At 49.9% G+C, this 27487-nt stretch overlaps 2 protein-coding genes across 6 annotated transcripts in view; one reads left to right on the plus strand and one right to left on the minus strand.

The window, feature by feature from the left end:
• Nucleotides 1–23: 23 nt before the first annotated feature.
• On the plus strand, nucleotides 24–14781 carry RARS1 (arginyl-tRNA synthetase 1). The gene is made up of 15 exons (XM_052684893.1): nucleotides 24–153; nucleotides 3612–3746; nucleotides 4233–4421; nucleotides 7552–7663; nucleotides 8610–8710; nucleotides 9163–9284; nucleotides 9613–9733; nucleotides 9983–10112; nucleotides 10441–10545; nucleotides 11453–11631; nucleotides 12149–12258; nucleotides 12982–13087; nucleotides 13680–13852; nucleotides 14111–14358; nucleotides 14629–14781. Exons 1-15 carry the CDS (start codon nucleotides 109–111, stop codon nucleotides 14736–14738), a joined length of 1986 nt encoding a protein of 661 aa, XP_052540853.1. The 5' UTR covers nucleotides 24–108; the 3' UTR covers nucleotides 14739–14781.
• A 3089-nt stretch (nucleotides 14782–17870) lies between these two features.
• Nucleotides 17871–27487, minus strand: part of LOC128081541 (rho GTPase-activating protein 7-like) — a 33067-nt gene continuing 23450 nt past the window's right edge. For 2 of the 5 annotated variants that reach the window (XM_052684887.1, XM_052684888.1), the window contains exons 5-11: nucleotides 26025–27337; nucleotides 25190–25360; nucleotides 24683–24839; nucleotides 24278–24476; nucleotides 23628–23847; nucleotides 22205–22319; nucleotides 17871–20288 (exon numbers count right to left, since the gene is read on the minus strand). In XM_052684887.1, coding sequence (XP_052540847.1) covers nucleotides 20151–20288; nucleotides 22205–22319; nucleotides 23628–23847; nucleotides 24278–24476; nucleotides 24683–24839; nucleotides 25190–25360; nucleotides 26025–27337 — 2313 coding nt within the window. In that variant the 3' untranslated portion in view covers nucleotides 17871–20150. Of the gene's footprint in view, nucleotides 21953–22204; nucleotides 22320–23627; nucleotides 23848–24277; nucleotides 24477–24682; nucleotides 24840–25189; nucleotides 25361–26024; nucleotides 27338–27487 lie in introns of all 5 variants that reach the window. The other 3 variants (XR_008207219.1, XR_008207220.1, XM_052684889.1) reach the window with 3 other exon arrangements.

Below are 27487 nucleotides of genomic sequence, written 5' to 3' on the forward strand. Positions count from 1 at the left end.
ACCCGCGGCGCCCTCCCCTCCGCTCGGGGGCGCTGTCTCTCACGTCGGCGTTTCCGCTTCCGCTCTGGCGCTGCCGCTTCCGCTTCCGCCCGCTCCGGCAGCGGGAGGATGGAGGCACGCGTGGCGCAGGCGACGGCCCGGCTGGCGCGGCAGGTGGGGGCGGGAGTGGAGCGCTTAGCGCGGCTCGGCCGGGCGCTTCTCCGGGGTGGTGAAGGCGCGCGGAGATCCTCGGGTGGAGGGGGGAAAGAACCGTGCAGCCGCGGGCTGTGGGGCGGGCTTCGTATTCGAGGGAAGAAAGCGGGCGGAGTATTTGGCGCTGCCACGGCCGTGCTTCTGGGGAACGAGCAGAGGCAAAGCGCTGCTGCGGAGTGGGGCAGCTTCTGCGCGGGGCCGGAGGATCCCGGTTGGCCCAGGCGAGGCGGCAGCCCCGGGTGTTCCCGCAGGGGAGCGGTGGCCCTAGAGCGCTGTGGTGGGGAAGGAGGATGGAGCCAGCTGTTACCAGGGGCTGTATGTAAAGATGAAAGGCTGTCCAGTCAACGTTAGCACTGCTTGCGTTAACAGTAGGGTACACGGACAGCTTTAGGAAAACGTCGCATCTTTCTGCAGGTGTGCTGCTCACGGTGCCCCAGAACGTGCCTGGGCATGAGGGATTGCTGCACAGCCGAGCTGTGAGTTTTCCCTGCCATACGCATGTGCTCAGACAAAGCTGCGGTACGTTTTCAGCTCACAATTTAAACATAAGAGAAGCACTTCCGTTAAACGCTGAGATAATAAATCTGGTTGCTGAACGTGTGCAGCTCCTTGCGTTTTCCTTTGTAGCTGCTGAGAGGAAAGTCGTCTCAGGGCTGAGCCCTTGTCCCAACTCCGGAGACCCCTGGGGGCCAGCAGGGTTCATTAGCTCTTCAGGAGAGCGAGTCTGCAAAGAAAGCAGTGTGCTCAGCCACTATGCTGAGCCGGCTCAGCAGCTGGTGAGGCAGGCGGGAGGAGCAATAAAACCGTGCAGGTGGCGAGAAGGGAAAGGGAGAGAGTTGCTCCTAACGCTGCTGTGCTTTGTCAGCCATTTGCTTTCTCATTTTTTTAATGCAGTGGAATAACACTGTGTACCCAAGACTGAAGTGTGTACAAGTTCAGTGATAGTTCAGTGGAGCCTGAATTACACGCTCACGGAAAATACAAGGATTATTTTGGTCTTTTTGAAAAAGCTATAGTTTTTTTGTATTTACAGGTGAGGGGAAGATTGCTAGTACTCAGCTGACCAAAGAGCCCTTGGAGATGTCAGCATGGCTTCATGCAATTCCCGCAGCTTCTTGTGAGGTGGTCATCAGGTATGACCCTTTACTGACAAGTTGTGATGCATCCAGGGCTGTGCAGGTAGAGTAGGGAATAGAGTTTTATTCCTGGAACAGCAGCTTTTCCCTTCCTTTCCTCAGTTACTTGTTTTGCAGATCAGAGGCGTAGTGCTGTTGTGTTCTCTCCCTCAGAATATACTGTGGGAAAGGAGGGATATCCGTAGTAATCTATTTTTTAGGACGGTTTCAGGATTTGTGTCTGTTTAACAATACCCAGCATTCACAGGTGATTTGCTAGATTTATTTGCAGACTTATTGCAGGTGGTTGTCATTAAGGGTGTTTGTAATGTGTGTGTGCAAAGGCTTTCTCAGGTGATCTTAATGATGGTCGTGCTGCTGGCTCAGCCCTTCTCGTCCCCTCTGTTCTGGTACATGATGTAATGCCAGCTGATTTTCAGTCTTTCTGCTCAGTGGTTCTGAATGAGATCAATTCGTCGTCTGCATTAGATGCTGAAGAGCGAAAAAAGGGAAATTTATATGGCAGCAGCAAAGCTTGGGTAGGCAGCCAGAGAGCTGGTGGATGCAGGACTTAACAGATAACATGACCTTGAGAGTAGAACCTGATCTTTGTGTTTTTCTTATAGTACATTCTAGGTTTTTTGAGTGTAGGTGAGTTTGTTTTGCTTCTCCAGCATTGCTCTGAGTTGCTTGTTGCCATAGTGCTTACTTAAATTTACAGTGAAACAGCCATGAAATAATGCTATGGAATCTCTCAAGCTATTTTAATGTGAAGTTCAGTATGGAATTTTGTCGAGCAGATCTGTAAGCTGTATGAAACACCACCAAGTCAGGGTAGTAAGAGAACTTTTAAATAAGGAAAGCATATTTTCTCTTGGATTAGTGGGAGGAAAGGTGTATGAAAGCAAAAGGGTCTGACTTGGGTTTCAAAAGAGAAGTAATAAGATACAAAAGACCAGCCGGCTGTTGGAAGCAGATCTGCTTGAGCTATAGCTTTGGTTCTGCATCATCTAACACTGCAGGGCACAGCTTGTTCTCCCGTGGCAGAGGACACCTTGGAGCTGTAGAAGAGGTGTGCTGGAAGCATTGAAGCTGAAGTGCAAATGAGGAATGACCTCAAAACTTTTCAAAAGCTTTCCAGCTTGCTATGCGGATGGAGCAATCTTAAGATCACTTTGGCCCAGCTCTGAAGTTTTGAGCATCTGCAGTGACGCTGGCACTTGTGGGAGCTGCTGTTCAGGTGAAGATACTGGGCCAGAAGATTGGATGACCCAGATTTTGTTTCCTTAATTAAAAAATGTTTCAACTGTTCCAAGAGCAAAAAGCAAACGAGCTCTTTTTGTAAGGTTTGGCAGCATATTTGTCTGTGATAATAGCCTGAGCTGCTTCCTGCTGCGAGCATGTTGATAGCCCAGAGCCTGGTCGGATGAGGGGTCAGGATGGGGAGCTGCCTCCTAGAGCTGCCACGTGTTTCCAGCAGCACCCTGACTTCTCCTTGTGGAACAGGTTACAGGAGAGGTGGACAACAGGAAAGAAGCTTATGAGAGCTGGGTTCCTTGGGGCTGGGAGAAGGAAGTGGCTGCTCCCTGCAGCAGCATTGGGCTGCTGGGCTGTGTGATTACACCTGGGCTGTGAGGTCAGGAGGGGCGAGGGGAGCGGTGGGTGCTGCTCCTGCAAAGAGTTCTTGGGCTGTGGAGGGCACAAACCTGAAGGACGGCTGAAAGCTGGAGCTTGTTTATTTGGAGTGTAAAAGTCCACCTGAAATTTCTCCCATGGCAGTTTTAAGAGAAGAAGCCACTGCGGCAGTAGGGGAGGAAACACGCCGTGAGCTGGGAGCGAGCACACGCTGCAGGCCAGCCTCACACTGCCCCGTGAGCTCAGGTTGCATCAGTGGTTGTGGGTTCATCCTCTGGGAGAGAAAATGTGGCCCAGCTTTGGAAGTGGTGGAACTGGCTGAACTCTTGAAGGAGGCTTCAGGGAATTTGGAATCGAAGCATTGGATGTCTTTGCTAAATTATAAAGGAAAAGCTGGAGGAAATGCTTTTTTTAAGAATGTATTTTCTTAGCCTTACCTGTTGTCTTTGTCGTGCTTCTGTTGTGAGCTTAGTAAGATAATGACTACCTCACTGACCCATGTTTTTGGCACAAATAGAAACCACCTTGAAACAGCAGATGGTTGGAATTACTTGACTTGCTTGTAGTTGTTACCTTTATAAGGCAGGACTACACCTGAAATCCTGCACTCCCCACCTCCTGTTCCCCTTCTCCAAGACCCACTGTGTGTCCATCTCATTTGCTTTTCAGGAAAACGAGATTAAGTCACTAACTGCAGAAATTGAGCATCTGAAGAACTTTGGGTGCTTGGGAGTCTCCCCAAGTTTGGAAGGCTTGCGAGACGAAAACGCAAAACTGAAGTATCGGTTGAATTTCCTTCAGAAGGTAAGGGAATAGAGAATTTAAGGTGCATTACGTGGTTCTGTTCTCATTAAGAGAAAGTAAATAAATGATGTCAGTTTGTTGCAGTTAGTGGTGTGTGACTCTGCATTCTAATTGTTGATTGTGCTTCAGATGTTTCTTGGTTCCTTAAACAAACCGTGACTGTATGAAGAATGTCGGTTTGTAAGCCCCCGCTGTGCTCCCTCAAATGGTCATGGAGCTGCAGCCCAGCTGCTTTACCAGGATCACTGACTGACTGGTGTGAGAAATAAAACGCTGCACTGCGTTCAGGGGAAGTGTCTGCGCTGATATTCAAAGGGAGATGTATCTCTTGAGTCTCATGATTTCCATGCTGTATATGTTGCTCTTGTACCTAGAGATGTCAGCCGGATCTTTCAGTCATGCTTTGCCAGGCAGCCAAGGAGAAAAGCAGGATGTGACTGTTCTATATGTGCTGTGAATTGAGCTTTCTGTGTTTTGTTTTTCCAGAGCCTTCAAGAGGAACAAAGTAAAACAGTGAAAAGCATGATTAATATCAACAGCCGTCTTCAGGAGATCTTTGGAGCTGCCATTCAGGCTGCCTACCCAGAGTTAGAAAACCCTCCACTAGTGGTGACACCGAGCCAGCAGCCCAAATTTGGGGATTATCAGTGCAACAGCGCCATGGGCATAACACAGGTAAATCTGAGGGATCTTGCAAAGACGAGGAAAGTGGGAATGTTGCCTGCTAGAAGCAAAATGGTAGACAGCCTGGTGACAGTTGCAGTATTGAACCTGATTAAGGCTTGTTTCAGCCCTCTGGGGTGAGAATTCACTGAATATCTAATGGCATCGAGAAAGCATTGACCTTTACAGAGCAGATCTTTGTCTCTTTTTAGATGACTGTAATGAGTTGAGAATATCTGAGTTATACGTTGCCACAGAGTAACTGGCAAGTTTGTAGGATTTAAATCATTTGTATTCCTTTATTTATGATTAAGTACTTCTTAATTACTTCTGAATTTTCTGTTGAAATATGGATCAGAAGTTAGAAATAGTGTTTGTTTTGTTATGATATGTATGGAGGTTTTTGGGCAGCTCTATCAGTGGCTTCACTTCACAGAACACCTGTGGGGTGTGTGCCAAGGAAGGAATGGGGTTTTTAATCCTGGCAAGTACCAGCAGTGTTGCTTGGAAAAGTAGGGCACTGCTGGTTTGTAGAAGGTGTTGGTCAAAGAGGACCCAGACAGAGTAAGAGGCACTTCAGGCATTGCTCAGTAGGAAGGGACTGTAGTGAAGTGAAATGAGGAGGTGAGGAACAAGGTGCTGCAGCCTGATTTAGACAAAGGAGGTGTCCACACTTCCAATGCCTTGCTGCCTTTGGGGGAATAGATAAAACTCTTCGTAACTGGAGATCTTTGGTTTTGCAGTGAGCGGTCTCAACAGAAGCAACTTTTGTTCTTAAGATAAATACACATGAAGTTCTGCAGTCCCAGGCTGCCCTCTGCAGTGCCAGTGCCTGTGTCCTGGGCAGCACCGATACGTGCCAGGCAGCAGGCTCTGGGGCTGCGGTGCCAGGGCTGAAACAGCCTCCTGAATACATGTCTGCCCTTGGTCTTGTTAGCACGCTGCTAGCATACTGTGCCTGGGCTGCAGCCAGAGGGCTGCGCTGGGTGACTGCACCGACACAGACTTTCAGAGCTTTGCCATTTTTCTGACCGCTGCTTTACCCCAATTAAGTCGCTGTTAGAATTCTTGAGCCGTCCTGGCTTCTCAGTGTCAGCATTGTTCACATAACTCAGTGTCCGACCAGTTCCCCGTTGTCAGCAGTACTGGTGAGTAAATGTTCCTTGTGCTGGGCTTGGCTGTAGGGTTTGTTCCTTGGCGGGCATGGCGACACACTGGGCTTGGGAGTACTGACTGACACACGCAGAGTAATCAGTGCAGCAGAGCCAGTGGATGCAGCGCAGTCATTTCTGTGAGAGCAGTGAGTTAGGTTGGAGATCTGACCGTGCTGCAGTTGCCTTTGGAGCTGGAGCATTGCTCACCACAAGAGGAGCAGGAATCATCTGACTGAGGGCAGCCACTACGTGCCAGACAGCAGCCTCTCCCTTCCAGGCGCTGATGTGGAAACAGCCCTCACAAATGCGTATTGTTTTCCTTTGAACTTGTTAGCATATTAATGCCAGGGGCTTGAGCAAGGAGCTCTGCCTGTTCCTTAGAGTAATAGGAGTGCTGTGGCTGTTTCTGGAGTGATTCAGAGGACATGCCTGTCATCCGGTGGAACATGCTTAGCATCTGGTTTTGCATTTGTTCTTCTTGAAGTTTGCACTCTGGGTAACATAATTTGATTCCTGCAGAAGTTTGCATTTCTTGCCCATTCAAAGCCATAACCATCTTGCAGTAATCAGCGGTGTGGCAGATCTGAACTGCAGACTAACTTCTAAGCAGAAGTCACATGTTGCAGCAGACTGCAAGTTAGCATGTAGCAGCAGTAGCGAGCTTAGATTCTAAATTGACCAAGATCTAATTGTTCTTTTTGGCTTTGGTAGGAGTGGGGTGGTGGAATACTTTCAAACGTGCCACATTAAGAACGAAAAACCGTGCATCAGAAACAAGTAGTTGCAGTAATATAGGAAATAAGTAGCATTAATATAGGAATGAATGTAGCATTTTGCAAGGGGAGAGCTCACAGCATCCTCCTGAAAGGTGTTTTTCTAAGATCTGCAAGAAGCTGTGTGAGAGGTCTGGGGAAGGGACAGGTGAATTGTGGAATAACCTAGAACAGAAACCTGAGTCATGTTACTGCAGCTCCTCTCTGTGGGAAGTTTGGAGGGAAAAAGAGAGCTGCCTCACAAGCAGTTTTTCTGATGCTCTCTAAGGAAAATCAGGCAGCATTAGGACTGTCCTTGGTAGCTTGGGTTCTGCTTTTTATTACTTAATTATTGATTCAGGTTGAGTCTAAGGAAGAGTGGAATGCCCTTTGTTTCGGTAGCTTGTAATCAGAAATCAGAAACCATGGAGAAGAGAAGACAATGGGGTAACCTCATTGCAGCCTTCCAGTACCTAAAGGGAGCCTATATACAGGAGGGGAGGCAACTCTTTCAAAGGGTAGGTAATAGCAGGATAAGGGGAAATGGTTTTAAGTTGAAGGAGAGGAGATTTAGGTTGGATGTCAGGAGGAAGTTCTTTACAGGGAGAGGGGTGAGGTGCTGGAACAGCTGCCCAGAGAGGATGTGGATGCCCCGTCCCTTGGAGGTGTTCAGTTCCAGGTTGGATGGGGCCCTGGGCAGCCTGGTCTGGTATTAGATGAGGAGGTTGGCAGGTGCTGCCTACGGCAGGGAGGTTGGAGCTTGATGATCCTAGAGGTCTTTTCCAACCCTGGCCATTCTGTGATTCTGTGATTCTCTCAGGGACAACTTAAATTCTTCAGAAAGGAGGCCTGGCACAGCTGAGGATGCCTGTGAAATGGGTTAACAAGGTTTGGCAGTAATGCAAAGGACGTGCAGGCTGTTTCGATTTTTAAAGTTTAAAGTCAGTTTAAGGAAATCAAAATTTGCCAAAGCACTTAATAGCCTGAAAGATTTTCATCTGACGTCCAGCCTTTGGGTGTGCTGAATGTGTTGGGTCTCATTAGCCTTCTGTTGTGTGGAAAGAGCTGATCTAATCTTTAAAAGGTGCTGGAGTTGTTTTCCTTGGTGTGTTTGTGCCTGCGTGATGAGGATAAAGGATCGTGGGGCTCTTCTAACACAGTAGTATCTACGTTTTCTGTTTGATTTTGTGGAGTGCTGTGGAGGATTGAATTTCACTGGCTCTTGTTGTTTTTCAGATACTGCTCAAAACCAGGGAACAGAAGGTTAGTCCGAGAGAGATCGCCGAGAAAATAACAGAGCATATTCCTGCGAACGAATGCATCGAGAAGGTTGAAATTGCTGGACCTGGTATGATACTTCATGTTACAGTCTTTTATGTTAGAAAGCTGAAGATGTGATTTTATACTGGATGGAACTGAATTGAGTTTGACTCGCTTCTCATTTACAGTTGATGTTATGAGATGAAGTAGCTGCTGCTTGGTGTGCTTCGTAGCCCCTACGTTTCCACAGCAGCAGATGTAGCTCTGTTTTAAACTGGTTGGTGTGGTCCTAACCCCTAAAGGACCAGTATTACACCTTGAGTATCAATGCACAGGTATGGGATCACAATCATATGAAATTACTGAAGAATTGTGTGTCCTTCTCATTCAAGACCTGGCATGTCTACTGTTGCTTATAGGGCTAAGGGGAGGCCTTGCCCTTTTGGCACTGCAGGAGCATGGAAGTTACTAACTGCTGCGTCTGTTTTGTCCCTGTGACTTAGGAAGAAATAGGGCTCATATTCCTTAGGGCAGAAGTGTAAAGATGAAGATAATGTGGCACAGGCCTGCAGGGGGCTTGGGCAATTAACTCTTAGAAGTAGAACACTTGTCCTACAAGCATGAATTACGGCAGATGGAACTACATTTTAGGACACTGATTAAAAAAAAAAAAAGATAGTAGGACTACTTTTTGCATTCTGCAAAATCTGATAAGATTATTTCTTTTCTAATAAAGAAAGTTTTTATGAATTCAGCTCTGAGTGATAGTGTGCTAAAGGGAGTGGTGGGTGGTCAAGCAGACTCTGCTGCAGTAAAGGGCATGACTGGGTGAAACAGGCTCTTTTAATCTGGGTACAAAATCTGTCTTCTAGTGACAGCTTTGTTCTGCTGTTGCTGGAATAAATTTTTGTTTAGTGAAGATAACCTTATAGGCTCTTGTCCTCAGTGTGAGGAAAGAAAAATCCAAGGGGGAAAAATAAGAAGAGTGGCAGTTAAGCAGCTCCTATGCTCATTGCTGATTTTCTCCTCCAAAGGTTTTATCAACGTCCATCTGCGGAAGGATTTCGTATCAAAGCAGCTGAGCAGTTTATTAATGAATGGAGTTCAACCACCAGCTATTGGCAAAAGGAAAAGGGTATGGATGGCAGTAAGCAGATGGGCATCTTGCACCCGCATGGATGAAGCACGTGCCAGGCTGCAGGCTGCTTTCAAGTCCTGCCCCTTCCACCCAAAAGTGGTTTGTTGGATGGGTGGCCATGTCATGTCACAGTGGCATTTATGTTACTTCAGGATGGGGGGGCACCATGGGGCCCACATGTACCAAATGTTGAGGTTCCAAGGCTCCCTGGGGATGGTATGTTGTTCCCAGACCGGTCTGTGACTGATCCCTGACCCTCTGGGGCAGATGCAGTGGAGACCTGGGTTGAAGCCTGCCCTGAGGTCCTACACGGGCTGCTCTGCTGTCATGTGCTGCCAGCAGCGTGGGTATACCTCCCTCTGCCCACCCAACAGAATCCACGTGAAACACATGGGATGAGGTAATGGCTGTTGCCTTTATTCATGTTTTCCTTTTGTACCATCTCTAAGGTGATACTGGATTTCTCCTCCCCTAACATTGCGAAGGAGATGCATGTTGGTCACCTGCGGTCCACCATCATTGGAGAAAGTATGTGCCGCCTCTTCGAGTTTGCAGGTTATGATGTGTTGAGGTGAGAGTTGCTTTTTGGGTGGGATAAGGTTCTTTGGCTATGTTTCTACAGTAACTGTCACTGTGCTTTAGTCAGCAGTGATCTTCTTTATGAGCACGTAAAAAAGTAGTTCTTGATGTGCAGCAAGGTAGGAAACCAAGCAAGTGTAGTGAGGTTAGGAGTCAAGATTGGCAGCAGTTTCATTTCCCTGAAGCAGGGGCAGAGCTTACCTGCTGTTGGTTTCTCTTACTGTGTGTTTTTTCATGTAGAATATATGTATTTAAAATGTTTGTGTTTTAAGACATATGTTTGAGAAATCATTTTTGTTGTGCTCTTTAATTGCTTCAAGGTTAAACCATTTAGGAGACTGGGGCACCCAGTTCGGAATGCTCATTGCTCACCTGCAAGACAAATTTCCAGATTACTTAACTGTTTCTCCTCCCATTGGGGATCTCCAAGCTTTTTACAAGGTATTTGTAGCAAACAATTGTGATATTTATGTCAACAGCTGAGAAGCAGGTTCGGGTAATAGATGATTGCAATTACCTACCCACGGATAATGAGTTAATTACAGTATCTGGTCTAGAGTTGTCTACGTGGGGAATGATTATAGAACCTGTGGTCTGAGATGATCGAGCCTTGGGAGTGTGTTGTGGATGTTCTACTCTTTTTTGAGGGAAAAACCCAGTGCTTCTTTCATGCAGTGTGTTTTACCATAGGAATCCAAGAGGAGATTTGACACAGAGGAGGAATTTAAGAAACGAGCCTACCAATGTGTGGTGCTGCTGCAGAGCAAAGACCCTGACTTCATTAAAGCGTGGGAGCTGATCTGTGACGTGTCTCGGAAAGGTGACTGCCCCATTCACAGCCATAGCTCAGCACGTGCATGGTGTGGTTTTTCTCACCATCCTCTAGTTTTTTTTAATGAGGTCACTGCCACCATGCTATAACAAGTTGAGAGAAAAAGGGTTATGAGCCAAGGGACTGGCCTGTCTGCGGGGGAGTTCAACTAAAGCCTTTGTCTCCTTGGTCTGGTCTGAGTCCTTCTCTGATAGCTTGACCGAGAGATAGGAAACATATTTAGGGATTTGCTGTGTTTGTTAGTAAATATATATGCTACTAAAATTTCCACTGTATGATTTAATGAAAGTATTTTCTATTTGTTTTCTTCCTGAAGAGTTCCAGAAAATCTACAACTGCTTGGACGTCACGCTCACAGAGAGAGGGGAGTCGTTCTACCAAGATATGATGAAAGACATCGTGAAAGAATTTGAAGATAAAGGTGAGGCTTTTTGTCTTGAAACGAGCAATGGTGCAGATCAGCACAAGAGGTAACTTCGCTCCTAGCCTCCGAGGCTTGGGACTGATGTTCAGAGAGGTGCACGTTCTCTGCACTTGGCTCTTTTTCTCAGCAGCAATTTCTGAGTGGGTCTTTTGTGGAAGTTCCTCCCAAAGAAGCACGGGCAGAACTCATTACATATATCAATCCAGAAAGATTAAATCTTTCTTGCTGACAGCAGAAGTAGTTTGTGGGGGTATTTGTTGGAAATAGCACGAGGCGCTTCTGGAGTTTATTTTATTTTCACCAGCTATCTTTCTTAGTGTTGTGACTATAGGTGAACTTGCGTTAGAGAAATTTTCTCTGTGAAGGCAGTGACACTTTTGGTTCACATTGACTCTGAGACACACAGGAAGCCAAGTGGAATGTAATGAGTTTATAATTTTATGTGTTTCTATCTAGATTTTGCATTTCTTGAGTCTCACCATCTGTGTTGCTCTAACTAGTCTTATCTCCTATAAATATGTTGTGCATCTCTGTAGCTTCCATTGCCTTTTGCGCCTTCCTTTGTAATGGTATTTTTGCAGCTGCAAAGGTAGATCTGGATGCCAATGATGTGGGTTTTTAAATCCAACTAAGTCTCTTCTGGAAAAGCCAGAGTGGTACAGAGCTGCTTTCTTGTGCCCAGCCTTGAGTTCTGGAAGTGCAACACAAAATCTGACTTGGCTGTTAAGGGAGTTCTCATTTAGGCTTAGTGTTTGGTTTTGTTCATGTTTTGAGATGTTAAGTATTTATTAATGCATGTGCATGGACTTCTCTTTCTGATAGCATCAGAACAGGAGACGTTTCTGCCTGTCGAGTTCCACAGCCTCCCCTTGAGATACAGTGCAGTATTGCATTGCTTTTCTAGGCTTTGTCCAGGTGGATGATGGCCGGAAGGTGGTCTTTGTCCCAGGTTTCTCTGTCCCGCTGACAATCGTGAAGTCAGATGGAGGTTACACATATGACACGTCTGACTTGGCTGCACTTAGACACAGGCTGCTTGAAGAGAAGGGTGATATCCTTATCTATGTTGTCGACAGTGGCCAGGTGAGTATGTCAGTCTCTCCTGTTTCTGCTGATACAGGTAATCAGAAATCTCATAAATAACAAGCACAACAGTGAGTTAAATGGAACTGCTCTGTAGGGTTTTCCATGTGCTGTATGGGCTTTTGACCTTAGTGGTATAATGGTGAATCTGATGTGCTGGCTGGTGGCCTCTGTGAAGAGCCATGGAATGAAGTGATGAGAGAAGCACAGTGACCACTGGAGATATGCTGAGCCTAAATCTCATAGAGAGATGTACTGTGTATACCTTACATCTCTCCTTACCTGAGGAAATGCAGGACTGTCAGTGCCGTATCTGAGCCCTGATGTAAGTTTGCTGTTTGCTGCTTTTGTAAGCCCAGCAAGTTCTGGAAGGTTAAACTTTCTGAAGGGGAAGTGGAGCCAAAAACATTTAAAGTTCGCATTGTCAAAGCAACAGTGTAAAGGCAATGGAAGTGACAAGAAAGCCATGTCCAGAAGAGTGGGTTGAGAACTGGTTGTTGATATTTCTTCCTTCCAGTCGGTGCATTTGCAAACAGTGTTTGCAGCTGGGCAGATGATTGGCTGGTATGACCCCAAAGTAACCAGAATCACTCATGCTGCATTCGGAGTGGTGTTGGGAGAAGACAAGTAAGTCTCTAGACTTGTACTTTTTTCCTCTGAACGTGCTCTGAAGAGGATGTTTGATTGAGTGCAGAAGACCTTTGCTTGTTTATTGACAAGTATGTATGTGATATGCCATATCAGGGCCTTTAATGTTGAAGTCAGGTATGGCTTCTGCTGCCTCGTATTTGGGGAGAGGGCTGTGAATTGGCTGGTAGAAATGCAGAGAAAGGTAATGCAAATACTGGAGATGGCAGTGGAAAAGGCCGGGAAATTCTTGTTTTCTGTGTTCCCTGAAGAGGATGGAATAGAAGTTGGGAAAAGCACACCAGTGTTCTGGTGTGCAGGTTATGCCCTTGTGCTCCAGAGTAGGTCTTGTGTTTCAGTTAAACCAGTTGTGTACTGCAGTCACATAATGCTGCAGACCGAGTGGTTTTGCTGTGGGCTTGTTACAAAAGTAAAGATGCCTTGCTGGATTCGAGTCTTGCACTGGTGTTGTGTCCTGCCTGATATTGGGACAGTTCTGGCTGTTGGAGCCTTCCCTGTTCCCCCACTCTCACCTATCCTATGTATATTGTTAGATTTCTACACCTTTCATTAGGTTTGGCTGTCTGCTGCCCAGTTCTTCAGTACAAAGCAATGTGTGGGATCGTTTTTTTTTTTTAATGTACCAGAGGTGTTAGCAGTAGAAATTCCTGGGAGTGTTTTGCCTCATGTGTAAGTGGTCATTTTGGCTGTGTATGTTTTCAGGAAGAAGTTCAAAACTCGTTCAGGGGATACAGTGCGTCTCATGGATCTTCTGGAAGAGGGGCTGAAACGGGCCATGGACAAGCTGAAAGACAAGGAACGGGACAAGGTAGCTCATATTTCCAGGGAACCACACGGATTTGTTCACGGGTGTAAAACTTTGACATTTTGAATGTGTGCTGAGACAATGGATGCAGCCAGGCTGCATGGGATTGGGAAGCATGGCTCCTTCATGCTTTGCTGAAAGCTCCCTTTTAAATGGAAACAACATGAAGATCTCTCAAGGGCTCATACAATGTAAGTACAAACCACTTGGCCATGCTGACAGCTTGCAATTGTGCCAAAGAGGTGCTCTTTGAGTGTTTGGCTGATCCAAAATGCTCTGCAGGGGCATTTCAGAGCACAGTGTGTGTGCACAGGTTGTGAGAAGTGGGAGCACAGTGTGAAAGTCCGCCTGCATGGTGGCAGATGGTTAGATGTTATGTGGGGGGCAGGCCTTCAGCAGCAGAGGATGCACTGTGTGCATGCAGGCCTGAAGGCACGGATAGGGTGTCAGTCCCCTATGTGGAAAGGCAGTTGGGAACTTGCTTCCATGTGCCATGGGTTAAAAACTCCTGAGCTTGTCATGCAAGCTGTTGGGCGTTGTGGTGCCAACGTAGGTTTCCTCCTTTTGATCATTACCCGTTTTAAAATTGTAATAGGTCCTCACACCAGAAGAGCTGAAAGCTGCCCAGATGTCAGTCGCTTTTGGATGCATTAAGTATGCAGATCTCTCCCACAACAGACTAAATGACTACGTGTTCTCCTTTGACAAGATGCTGGATGACCGAGGAAATACAGCTGCGTATTTGCTGTATGCCTTCACGCGGATCAGGTGAGTTGAGTGTGGAGGGAGTCACTTGAAGCATGTAATTAGCTCTGAGTCTGTAGTGCACAGGGAGGTGGGGAAGGAGTGGCTTTTGTTCAATCAGTGCTCTTAGGGGTATGTGGAAAGAGAAGTCAGCTCCCTCACTCATTGTCCAATGTCCACGTCATTGGAGACGTTTGCCTGTGGTACCTGAAGCAGGGTACTGCTCTGCAATTGTGGAAGTTGTTGGTAATGACAAGCAGACCGCGGTCTGTATCATTTCAGGGCTATTGCTCGTCTGGCCAATATTGATGAGGAGATGCTGCGGAAGGCAGCAAGGGAGGAGGCACTTGTCCTTGACCATGAGAAGGAGTGGAAACTGGGCAAGTGCATCATGAGGTTCCCAGAAATTCTGCAGAAGATCCTGGATGATCTGTTATTGCATACCCTCTGTGATTACCTTTATGAGCTGGCCACCACCTTCACCGAGTTTTACGACAACTGCTACTGCGTTGAGAAGGACAGGCAGAGTGGTGAGTGCTGGCCAAGCGGTGCTGTGCATGTCATTGTGTACTGCAGGGTCTTTCCCTGTGTGGGGAAGGCGGTTGTTGCCTTACTGGTGGCGGTCCAACAAGTGCTGTCCACGGGAGAGGGCTGAAGGGGTTGGCGGAGGAGGAGGATAAAACTGTGAGCAGCCCGTCCCAGGGGCAGCTTGGGGGCAAATGGGCCCCAAGAGAGAGGGCGGAGGTGGTTCATCTGAGCAGTGGCTCCAGCTTCAATGTTGGTCTGTTGTTGTTTTGCAGGCCAGATTGTGAAGGTGAATATGTGGAGGCTGCTGCTGTGTGAGGCCACAGCCACCATCATGGCCAAGGGTTTTGACATCCTGGGAATTAAGCCGGTGGAGAGAATGTAACAAACTTGTTCCCTGTGGAGTAACAATAAAAGGACTGACTGCCTGTGTCCGTGTCTGATGGCAAGGGAAGGCGCTGTAGAGGAGCAGCACCCAGAGGGGGAAAGGGGAGGGAACTGGAGGGAACACAGAATCACAAGCTTGGAAACGACCGATAAGATCATCTCGTTCAACTGTCTTCTCATTACCCCAAGTACTAAACCTCATCTCGTAGCTCCTCATCCAGCCTTCTCTTGAACACGGCCAGCGATGGTGACTCCACCACCTGCCTGGGCAGCCATTCCAGTGCCTGATCACTCTCTGAGAGGAAAGATTTTTCCCCAGGTCCAGTTTGTTGCCTGGAAAAACCTCTTAGAACCATTAAGGCTGGAGAAGACCTCTACAATCATCTAGGTCAGAGGGAAGTGTGACCTTTTATTGAATAAACCTTCCTGTTGTACATGCCTGGGGCTGCGTGCCATGGCCTGAGCAACCTGATGGGGCCTGTGGAAAGACGTGTCCCAGGCACCGGTGATTGGTGTGAAACACTGATGGCAAGCAAGCAGAGGTGCAGGGGAAGGCCCAGAAACGTCTGCTGGGGCTTGAGTGCTGCTGGCACACGTGCAGCAGGTGAGGCTCATTGTGATGACCAAGCCATGGATGACGGCATCACTGTGGGACGGGTGGTGATGACCCGGAGTGAAGGTGAGGACTGGCAACAGGGCCAAGTGATCCTTTGTGACATCGCTGTGCGGTGGATTGTGACTGCTCAGCCCACCCTGCTGCAACGCGGGTGCGGCAGCCCAGCCGATCAGTTCGTGCCTGGCATCGGACCGAGCGTGTGTGCGAGGACCGGAGCGCAACAGGGCGAGTTTGGAGCTGGAACGTGCTCTGGGTGCTGCCAGCGCAGCTCTCAGCGGCCGTCTCAGAGCCACTTGTGCCGTACCCTGACCCTGCTGGGAGCAGGCGGACGGGACTTTGTTCAGAGTCGCGTGCAGCAGTGCAGGTAGGCAGCGTGGCAATGCCTCACGCTGGCAGCTGGGGGGATGCCTCTTGAGGAACCCTCCCCAGGTTGGTCGGTGCCTGTGGGGTCTCTTGTCCTATTGCAATGTGACACCCGCTGCCCCAGCATCAGCGTCGGGGAGCAAATTGTCATCTCCCACTCCTCCATTCCCACTGCAACTGGTGGAAGTGTGGAAGCAGCTTTAGGCACCCACTGCCCCTTGTGCCTGGAGAACTGGGACAGCTTGGCATACACTGTGCCATGCTGCCACCAGGTTTGTTTCCACCGCATCCAGCGGTGGACTAGCAGCAGGCCCCAGTGCCCGCTCTGCAAGCAAGGCACGCAGTCCATCATCCACGCAGGGCGGGCAGGCAGGGACTTTGAGGAGCTGGCCCTCAGACCAACCGCAGCGGCATCCATTGCTGCATGTTGAACCTGCCTAGCTTTGTCTTGTGGCACCACCTCATGACAAGTTGGTTACAAGTTACACGTGCAGTAGAAACATGTGCAATTTTTGTTTTTCCAAGTATATTGCCATTACGAAGGAAAATCATGGAATGACGGAGGGTGAGGGGAGCCCAGGCTGGTGCCCCAGTACGTGCAGTGATGGACTGTGAGGTCACTGACCAAAGGGTTGTGACGGCAACGAGAGACAACTGTGACCTCAACAGCCCTTGCTGTATCCATTTGGGTGCCAGCAGAGGCCAGCGTGCACTCATGCCTGGACTCCAGCTGAGCGTAGCTGTTGGACTTGGAGCACTGAACCAAGTGGTTGTGTTGCGCTGTGGGGCTACTGGCAGCAGTTCTTGCTGCCCATCCCACAGCATCACCAGCGTTTCCCCCAGCCCTGCCTGGCTCAGGCAGCTGGGGCTCTGCAAGGTGCACTTGCAGCAGCAGAGGTGAGAGGTGCAGGACGTGGCCCCTGCAGCAGCTGGTGGAGAACAGGGACCGGGAGGGTTTCTTGCTGAGGGACCGGGGGGGCATCACTGCTGCCTGCCCCTGGGGCAGCAAGCGACCGTGGCCTCTCTTTCTCTTTTGCAGTTTGTAATACCTTCTGCCTGCTGCAGCACCAGTGAGGGGAGCAGCTTCCCAACCTCAGGTCTCCCCAGCCCACCGCAGAGCCCGGGACCATGGACGTGCCATCCAACTGGACCTGCCCCGTCTGCGGGCAAGCTCGGGAGGATGTCACCCATGTGACCCCCTGCCAGCATCAGCTCTGCTATGGCTGTGCCATCTGGTGGGCCCAGAGGAAGCCGACTTGTGCCGTATGTGGGCACAAAATAATCACCATCCGCTACTCCATGAGGGCGGATGACGATTATCTTGAGTGTCACATCCCGCAGCCCACGGGACACTCAGATGATGGCCTGCAGGATGAGCAGGGGCCTGCAGAGTCAGTGCCTGCAGAGCCAGTGCCTGCAGAGCCGGAGCTCATTCCACCGGAGCACAACTTCCCTGCCGAGGTCTGGGCTGCGTTTTTCTGTCAACATCGGGAAGACCTCGCACCCCTGCTCTTCTGGCTGCAGGAAGAGATCCGGGCAATGTCCAACGACAACTGGTGGGAGGTGCAAGCGGGACTGTGGGCCACTGTCAACTTCCTTTGTGAGCACGGGCTCGACCAGGCGGCCTTGGTACGAGAGCTGGAGGTGATCACCCACGGCGACATCGTGCCCTTTGTGCAGGACCTCATCAGCATCGCCGCAGCCCTGTATGGCCCCCTGATCCACCGCCAGCTGGACCAGCAGGACGGCCGTGCTGCACGAGGGCGGGAGGACGGCCCTGCAGCCAGCCCCAACATCAGCACCTCCCCTCAGCATCCTCCTGCCTCTGGAACCGAGGAGCTTCTCAGCGGCTCCACTGGGGGACCTGGGCTCCCCAGCACCGCCACCGCAGCAGAGGAGCCGCAGGAAGAGCCAGGGCAGGCAGCAGCTGCGGGCCCTTCCATCCGGAGCAGAGACCGCTCGTGTGGGGGGCCCCGGCGCGCCCCGAAGAGGAAGGCCTGCAGCAGCCCCCAGGATTCGCCCCCACCCCGCAAGAGGCGGCCCCGACGACGGCGCTAGGCCTCGTCCCACTGCCATCAAAGCACGCCTCCAGGGGGCTGGGAGGCCAACATCTGCCTCCCAGCCTGCTGTTTTTAGACAAAATAAAAAAACTTTCAGAAAAAAAATGTCTTGGTGTTATTGACAAGGCTGTTGGCTGCTTTCTCCCTCTTCTGGTCCCATGGCAGGGTGTAGAATCACTGCTTTATTTCCACCACCACACACTGGCACTCACAACTTGCAGCTACTTCCTCGGGTCCTGTTTGTTGCCTGGGAGAAGAGGCCAAACCCCTGCTCACCACCACCTCCCCTCAGGAGCTTGTGCAATGCAATGAGGTTTCCCCTGAGCCTCCTCTTCTCCAGTCTGAACAATCCCAGCTCCCTCAGCCGCTCCTCATAAGACTTGTGCTCCAGACCCCCCACCAGTTTCATTGCCCTTCTCTGGACACACTCCAGGGCCTCAACATCTTTCCTGTAGTGAGGGGCCCACAACTGAACACAGTACTCCAGGTGCAGCCTCACCCACGCTGAGCACAGAGGGACGATCACTTCCCTGCTCCTGCTGGCCCCACTGTTTCTAATGCAGGCCAGGATGCCATTGGCCATCTTGGCCAGCTGTGCACACTATCAGCTCATGTTCAGCTGAGCATCAACCATCACCCCCAGGTACCTTTCTTCTTCACAACCATCCAGCCCCTCGTCCCCAAGCCTATAGCACTGCATGAGGTTGTTGTGCCTGAAGTGCAGGACCCGATGCTTGAATGGGATGGTGGAATCTCATCCTATTCATCTCAGCCCCGTGATCCAGCTTATCTAAATCCCTCTGAAAGACCTCTCTAGCCTCAGGCAGATCGATGCCACCTCCCAGCTTGGTGTCATCTGCAAACTTACTGAGGGTGCACTCAGTGCCCCCATCCAGGTCATCAATAAAGACATTAAACAAGATGGGCTCCAGTGCCAAGCCCTGGGGGACACCACTTGACACGGCTCACCAGCTGGACTTCACTCCATTCACCACGACGTGCTGGGAACAGCCCTCAGCCAGTTCCTTACCCAAAGGACCTGTCCAGTCCAGACCACAGGCAGCCCATTTCCCCAAAAGAAGCCTGTGAGAAACCGTGTCAAAGGCTTTGCTGAAGCCCAGGTAGACTGCATCAACAGCCCTTCCCTCATCTACCAGGCTGGTCACCCAGTCATAGAAGGAGATGAGGTTGGTCAGGCACAGCCTGCCTTTCACTAACCCTGGCTGGGCCTGATCCCCCAGACACAGCGCACCTGCCCTGCGATCTCACCTGAGATGATTTGCTCCATTACTTTCCCTGGTACCAAGGTCAAGCTCACAGGCATATAGCTCCTCACATCCTCCTTACAGCCCTTCTTGAAGATGGGAGTCACATCAGCAAGCCTCCAATCCTCTGGGCCCTCTCCAGTTAGCCAGCGCAGATAGATGGCTGAGAGCAGCTTGGCAATCACTCCCGCCAGCTCCCTCAGCACCCAAGGGTGCAGCCCATCCGGTCCCCTGGACTTGTGACAGTCCAGATGGAGGAGAAGCTCTCTGTCTCCACCTGAACTGCTGGGGGCATATTATGAGTAGCATCCCAGACTGCCAGATCAGGGCGTAAAATTTTCAGAGGATTACTGGTCTGGCTATTAAAGGCAGATGTAAAGAAGGCATTGAGGACATCAGCCTTCTCTTTGTCTTCCATGGCTGCATTCCCTGCTGCATCAAGTATAGGATGAAAATTATCCTTGGTTCTTCTTTTGCCTTTGATATACTTACAAAAGGATTTTTTATTGTCTTTTACAGCAGTGGCCAATGAGAGTTCAAGTTGGGCTTTTGCCTTCCTAACCTCCTCCCTGCATACCTTAGCTACTCCCTTGTAATCTCCCCAAGTAGCCTGTCCCTTCTGCCAGAGGACGTAGACACTCCTATTCTGAGTCTCAACAGTAATTCCCGGCTTATCCACACCAGTTGTCTTCCCCTACAGCTCACCTTACGGCGCTCAGGGGACAGCCTGTTCTTGTGCCTTAAGATTTCCATCTTGAGGAGCGTCCAAGGCTTCCTGGACCCCTTTACCCTTGAGAAGCGACTCCCAAAGGACCCGTGCTACAAGCACCCTGAACAGATCAAAGTCCACCCTTTGAAAGTTCAAAGAAGTAGTTTTGCTGGTCACTCTTTTGACGTCTCCAAGAACGGAGAATTCTACAATTATGTGGTCACTCTGCCCAAGATGGTCCCCAACCTTCACTTCTCCCACCAGTTCTTCTCTGTTAGCAAAGACCAGGTCCAGCAGGGCACGGCGCCTGGTAGGCTCTCCTACCAGCTGCATAACCACACAGTCTAGAAACCTCCTGGACTGCTTCCTCTGTGCTGTGTTATGTTTCCAACATATATCAGGGAAGTTGAAGTCTCCCATGAGAACAAGCGCTGGCGATCGTATCCAGGTCCAGAGGCAGACAACAGCTGATGTGGGCACAGCTAAGAGCATTTCTGGTCACAGGAACTGAATCCCCATGGCTGTACTCTTTATCCTGAAGTTTGAGAAATCAGAAATACAAGGGATCTGCAAGGTGCGTCCCATGTTTGATGGTGTCTTTCACAGCCCTCACCTAAGTGCGGGGTTGGTGCTCAGGGTGCTCACTGCATAGAAGGTGTTAGTGAACTGATAGGGCTGCACACTTGTAGCTGCAGAAGAGGTCAAACTCTTCTCTGGCTCAATCTGTGGATGGGGAAGGAAAAGGCAGTGAGCAAGAGACTGTGTGGGATCAGAGGTGCTGTGCAAGGCTCACATGGCATCACTGCATTACCCCTGCTAGGGCACCCTGACTCCAACCCCTCTCTGAGGAACCTTTAAACAGCAGTGGCCTGTGAATCAGTACTTAGCAGGACAGTGGAGAATACCGCCTGCAAGGACATCCCACATTCTTATTGCTGTACCTTGCAAGGGCCCTGTATTAGCACCCAGACAAGTAGTGCCTCCTGCCTTCAAAGCCCAGCTGCTAAGTAGTATGCATGCAGCCACACTCTACTGCTGCACAAGCCTAGGGCAGATCTACTAGCAGAGTCCTCACAGCTAGTAAAATGGGAACTCCATGCTGCTTTCCCTGTTACTGCACCTTCCAATAAACCCAAAGCTAAAAGAGACCACAGGTGCTTGAGATTAAACATAAGCCAGCAAAGGTGCATGAGGACTCGGAGGACTTTGAACACTGCTGGCAGCAGGGATAGGCATTTCCCCTCTGCCATCTTCTGGAAGGACTGTGACACTGGGTATCTCCCTTGGTTTACCTGCTTGCTGATACATCTGTTTGTGAGTACCACCTCCTACAGCTGCCCCCATCCTATGGCAGAACCATCCCGCCTCAGAAGGCAGAGCTGGGCACCATAGCCATCCCACAGTTCCTGAGCAGTGCCTAGCAGCTGAGCACAAGTTCCAGCACCAGCTGCTTTTTGATGTCAAGGCCAAGCCAGGTAGGTTCTGGTCTAGAGACAGCAGCCAGGGTCAGGCGTGGTCCAGTGATGAAGGCTTGAGTCTGGCTGAGCAGGTCCACATCCAGGTAGAGCTCCACAGGGGCCACTCCTCATGGTCACCATCAGGAAAGGGAGCAACCCTGTCTCAGCTTTCCTCTAGTGCCAGCACCAGATCCCTCCCCCAGAAGGGCAGAGGATGTTGTCACAGCCCCTCACTGTGCACTACTCATAGCAGGATGGTGCAGGATGGCTGCTGGCCCAAGAGTAGCTCTGGGGCAGGCAGCAATGCTGGGGCTGAGAGCCATGAGAGAGTTTAGAACACACCACTCCGGCTTCAGGGCTCACTGGGGAAGGGTGAGGGAGGCAGCTCCATACTGCTAAGAGCCACGTGCAAGAAAGAAGAGCAGAGCTGAATAATGGGATGCATCGATGGCTCCCTGGGATAAGGGGGCTGCGAATCAGTTGTGATAAGGCTGCAGAAGAAGCCACCCTGTCCCCCAGTACCTGAGAGAGTGGCAGACAACAGTGGAAAACAGGGTCAGCTCCAAGTGCAGATCATCAGGCACATCCGTGGTGAGGAGTGCTAAGCGAGCCAGGAGGTGGGGCAGCAGCCAACAGGGCAGGCTCAGAATCGGTGATAGTAGACAGCGTGAGTCCCAGTCCAGCAAGTGCTAGCAAAGTCCATAATAACAAGGAAGGGCCGAGGTCAAGCTGGGAAATCAGTCTGTGGGAAGATCCAAATGCAAATTAATGGGGGGGTGGTGAGGGGCTGTGGCCAGACGCAGGCATGGCTGCCACTACAACCACGGTTCCAGCACAGAGTGTCATCCCTTGCCAGCTCCCTCAAGATGGGAGGGTCAGGCCTGGCACCAGTGGGAGTGGGGCAGCCCTCAACTGCACAAACACCAAGCTGGCCCCAAACCCAAGGCAGCAAACCCCTGCCAATGCTTTTGCAGTGCGACATCCAGCACCTTACCTGGAAGAGCCTGTTGCATTCTGTTATCATGTGGGCCAAGCCCTGCGTGGCTGCCAGGTTGTCGCTCAGCTCCTTCTGGTCCGGCTTCCCCAGGCTGCATTTCCTCTGGCTTGATCTGTGAATGGGAAAGGAAAAGATAGTGAGCAAGAAACTGTGTGGGATCAGAAGTGCCGTGCAAGGCTTACATAGCATCACTGCATCACCCCTGCTGGGGCACCCTGACTGCAACCAAGGCGGGGCCAGCTGCTCAGGAGAGACAGGGCACAGCACTTTGCTTCCCAGATCACAGCACACATGGCCACAGAGAGCCATAACCCAACTGCTCTTTGTGCAGCCTTCAGCTGCTGTGCTTGTCTGAGACCCTGCAACATCCACAAGGACTACACGGTCCACATTTCAAAAACAGACCCCTCTTTATTTCATACTCACTATATTAATCCCGGTTTCTGCCATTTCTTATCTATGTGCATTCCTGCCAAACTCCTCCAAAATCCATTGGGGGATCAAGTCCTCAGCCACACACCTCAAAGGCAGCCTTGCCTGCCCTGTGCTTTGAAGTCTGAACCCTGCTCTGCAGCATTAATGCCTGGTTACAGCACTGCTGAGGGTTCAAAGGAACTCCCTTCTGCACAGTGACAGCAAAGGGAAAGCTCAGACTCTCCTTCTGATCCTGGTATTTCAGAGGATTGTTGAATTGAAGCCAGGAGGTGCTCACAGGCACCTGCAGCTGGGAAGAGTAGCTGCCCTGTGCTCCTGCCTCACTGAGAGCAGCCCCAATTTTTAAGTCACCTATGGGGTGACAAGTGGCTGTGCTGCTGGGCACTGTGCTACCCTTAAAGCCTCCGCGCCCTGAGACATGTCTGTCCACACCCAGGGGCACAGAGCACAGCAAACAGCTGTGCCTCAGGAGCATAGATAAGGCTGAATGCTCTCTGAGATTCCATTTGCCTGCTTTGGCCCAAGGGCACCTTCCTCTCCGCACGTAGGAGCAGGAGATGTTATGCAACCCAGATAGCATAACTTCTACTTAAGGAGATAAACGTGCAGGATCCCCGTGGCTCTGTTTGGCAGAAACAATCCCTTATCGCCCAGAGGAACGAGTGACAGCAGCTGCTGCAGGCTGCCAGGGGGTCTGCAGGTCCCGCACACCCCACGGTAACACAGGCAGTGGGCGCAGTCAGGCAGCAGAACAGGAGGCGCCCCAGAGTGCCAGGGATGTGCTGCCTTGCTCACACACTCACCAGCAGTGGGACAGAAGGGGCACATTGCCTGTGCTGAGCCTGAACTGAGGGCAGCTCCCACATCTGCACCAAACCCCAACTAGCCTCCCCTAGAAGCACTCGGTCTGTGACAGCTACACAAAGCATTGGTCTAGCAAAGAAAAATGCTGCTGCAAGCAGCAACGCTCAACAGGATGAAATACCGAGTGGAGGAGGAGGAAGTGTCCCGTCTGAGGGTGTTGAGGTGAAACAGCGATGGGGCGAGACAGACAGCAATGTTGGTTGGGGTCATTTGGTTTTCCTCAACACACGCGACCACATCTCGTAGGAAGAAGAGGAGAATTTTCAAGGCTTCCCGGTTCTCCTTGGGCAGAAGGACAATGGCAGCCTGGACAGCCTGCAGTTGCTGGTCCTTCGGCACATCTGGAAATAGAAAACAATGGAATTCACACGTGATTGCAGGGCAGCATCCAAAGGCATGCCAAGCAGGGCACTGAGAACATAGGTTCATGCATTGCCCTTTCATTCCAGCTCATAGCACAAAGGCTGCTACTGCCATCACAGCACGTATGCAGCTTTTGCCCACCACGTGGCAATACACATTCCACAATGCTGGTGCACAGTTTGTAGTTTTTCTTCAATGTCGTGCCAGTGGGCTTACAGAGCTGGCTCTAGTTGCAGCCCAAATAACAGCACTGAAGTTGTCTTTTCAGTCAGGCCCTGACTCATCTGACTGTGTGACACTAAGGTAACATCATAGCACCAGTCCCAATCTGTCCAGCTTTATACAGCCAAATGCTAAAGAAGCACAAGATACTCAAGGAATTGAAAAGCCAAAGCTTTTGTTACCTACATTGGTAGATGTGGAGGAAGGATTCACAGAGCCTGCTGGTAAATATGGGCTCAGGAAGGTCTCGGAAATACTGCTTCACCATATCTGCCACATCAAAGGCTGACTGCCCTTCGTAGCACACACTGTTGGACCTGGTTTCATTCATTTCTCTTAAGGACAGGATCCTGGATCTAACACCAGATTTGCGGAACAGGCCAACCTACAAGGGAAAAGGAAAAAGTTAAAGACAAAGTCATCAGGACTCAAACCTCAACACAAAATCATTGCTCCCTCCCTCTCCTTTCGATAGTTAAAACCCTACGGTAGCAGGACTTAACACCAACATATTCTGGTACCAGTGGAAGCAGCATGGCTAATCCCCCCGGGCATACCATGACTGCTTAGTGGTATGTCCTCAGGCCATACCTGGTCAAGGAAGTGGCTTCTTAAATAATCCAGTGCCTGCAGGATGCCGATAGGCAGCGGGTGGTTTGTTCGCTGAACGTTCAGCAGCAAGGGGACCCCAAAGACATTTTTGTCCTTGTAGTCAGAGGTGTTTATTTTTTTTGACTTTGGTATAGACCTGAAAACAAAAACCAGCACACGTAACTTAACAGCTGTCCAGCACAGCTCTGCCCAGTCCGCACTCGCCTCCGGTCCTGTAGTCTCTGCCAAGCATCTCTGTCACAGCCCCAAACATGGGAAGATTCAGAGAGAAGATACAAAGTGCTTTGAAACGAGTGACCAGTGAGAAACAGAAGTTTTGTCTACAGCAGATGAAATGCTGGAGCCACCGCAATAAGCACAAAACAGCACTGATTTAGCAGGATGAAATTCTTCACTGTGGACAATGTCACCTAGTCAGATAAGGAAATTCACCTGTTTTAAATCCTGTCTTTCCAACAGCATTTGCTTTAACAACAGACTACTTACCAGTTCCAGCCCTGCTTACTGGAAGGGGAGTATCTGTCCATGACAGCAGTGAGTTTCAGCAGTGCCAGCTTCTGTGCCCGGGCCAGCTGGGTGGCCGATGGACTGTCAGTCTGTGTGGAAAAGCCTTCCACGATCCTGCTGTCTTCCACAGACCCACATTGCTTCCTGTGCCTACAGGATAAGTGTTGGTCATGCCAAAGGACAATTTCCCATTGTCCCTCTTAGCTTTCTGCTTGCTTCTGTGAAACCCCCAATATTCAACACAACCCGTCCCTCCCAAACAACCTGTGGTTAATCACTTACAAACAAAGTGCTACTCTCTATGGCTGTACCAAAGATTTCAGTAAGAAGCACAGCAAGCCAGCCTTAAGTCTGACTCCAAATATCTAAGTACTGATTGAGTCATAAAATCATTAAGGTTGGAAAAGACCTCTAAGATCATCTTGTCTAAGCACCAGCCCATCCCTACCGTGCTCACGTGTCACTCACGTGTCACATCTCCACAGCTCTTGAACAACTCCAGGACAATGAGCCCGCAACCTCCCTGGGCAGCTGTGTCACTGCATTACCACTCTTCCTGAGAATAACTGCTTCCAACTACCCAACCTGAGATCATGAGAGCCCTGCTTCCAACAAGATCAGAGCAGACGTAAGTAGACTTCATGTTACCTACAGCCCAGAAGTGCTTGGCACCACCAGTGCAGACTCTAATTCCCAGAATAGCCTCCCTTAATTACATTTTGTTCTGGAATAACAATTATGTTTTCAGTGGAGAGAATCAACAGGGAAAGCTTCTAGAAGGGTGTTTTAATAAAGAAACCCAAGGATGACTGACCTGTTGGTCTTTATAGGGTCTGTTATGAACACCAGGTCTGTAGAGCTGAGCTCCTTGCCCAGCTCACAGCCGTCCTCTCCCTCAGAGGACAGCACAGCTGCTCTCTTAACTTCCGAGTGCTCTGTGTCAAGAGAGATTTCTTTAGGTGAGGACGGATACAGAGACGTTAAGTCACTGGGTAAGTCCAAATACCCATCATCTGAGAACTTCTCTGTCCACTGATCAACCAGCTTTCTGAGACCCTTGACATCTTCTATAACACTATTCAGTTCTGAAAAAACATCATCATCTCCAACTTCTGCTGCTTCCAGCTTATCAAATTCAACATTAGGCATGTTGTCATACACACTCAGCCTGTTATCTGCGCGTGAGATGGGGCTGCTGGGGGCTTTGGAGTCCTTGGTCTTGCTTCTGCTCCGGCTCCCTCCGCAGCCAGTTCTCCAGCTGACAGGAGAGTCATCTCCTGGAGACACAGGACTTTTCATGAGGGCTTTGGGGAAAGTGCCAGGTTTGTGGCCGTGTGGTACTTGAAACATCTGGTTTGTTTGCAACTCTACTTCATTGTTTAGGTTTCCCTGAGATGCATCACTCCACAGCAGGCATTTGCCCAAGTCCTCAGCACACCTCCCCTTTCTTTCACAGCAGCTTTCTGGTTTTTTAAGAGGACGGGCAGTGCTCACCGTTCTGTTTTCAAACTTATTGTTTCTTATGCAGCTAGGAGGAGAACAGGAAGAATTGTTCTTTGTTTGGATGCCAGGGAGGTCAGCGATATTTACACAGTTAAGCATCTTCATCTTCTCCTCATTAAGTCCTTCCAGAAGGAAAGGTTCACTTATGATGGGTTTGGCCTTTGACTGACCACTCCTTAAGTTGCTGCTCCTTAAGTGCAACTTCTCCATTTTCTTTAGAAGGCTCTTCCTCTTTTTGTACGGTGACTTATCCCAAAGCTTCTTCTCATTGGTGGCATTTAAACTGGGGGGAAGTGAGCAATTAAAGGCAGATTCCAGTGAAGCAACTTTACTGGAAGAACTCGGGCTGGCTTCCATGTCTTCAAAAGACTTTGGGGAGCTAACGGCATCACTGTCACCGCTGCTAGTGCTATGAATTGATGACGTATCGTGTTTGTCACCATGGTCCAAAAGGACTCTGTTTTCATTACCAGTGCTCTTCAGCATTGGGCTGCCTGGGAGGGATGCACCAGCACCTTCTGTGGAACCTTCTAGGCTCTCAAGGCGAAACCACTTCTGGCTGCACCGCTCATACGCCCATTTATTACTTATTGCACAAGGTTCATCATCATCGGAGTCGTCGCTCTTGGAAGAAAAGTACATTTCAAGGGCAGTTTTGAAAACATTACATTACAAAAAAAATGTAAACAAAACAAAACTGCCTACCTCTAAAACCTACATACGGAAATGTAAACATTCGGTTAGCAAAGGTCTACCCTGAGGTATGCTCTGTTA

Source organism: Tympanuchus pallidicinctus, unplaced genomic scaffold (genome assembly GCF_026119805.1).
Source record: "Tympanuchus pallidicinctus isolate F22 unplaced genomic scaffold, pur_lepc_1.0 scaffold21, whole genome shotgun sequence".
Classification (NCBI taxonomy): Eukaryota; Metazoa; Chordata; class Aves; order Galliformes; family Phasianidae; genus Tympanuchus; species Tympanuchus pallidicinctus.

What these genes read in the sequence shown, in the direction of transcription:
- RARS1 (XM_052684893.1), top strand. Translation starts at nt 109, where the DNA reads ATGGAGGCACGCGTGGCGCAGGCGACGGCCCGGCTGGCGCGGCAG. An exon ending in GCGCCATGGGCATAACACAG is followed by an intron (nt 4,422 to 7,551) that starts GTAAATCTGAGG and finishes GTTGTTTTTCAG; the next exon opens with ATACTGCTCAAAACCAGGGA. An exon ending in GGTTGAAATTGCTGGACCTG is followed by an intron (nt 7,664 to 8,609) that starts GTATGATACTTC and finishes TCTCCTCCAAAG; the next exon opens with GTTTTATCAACGTCCATCTG.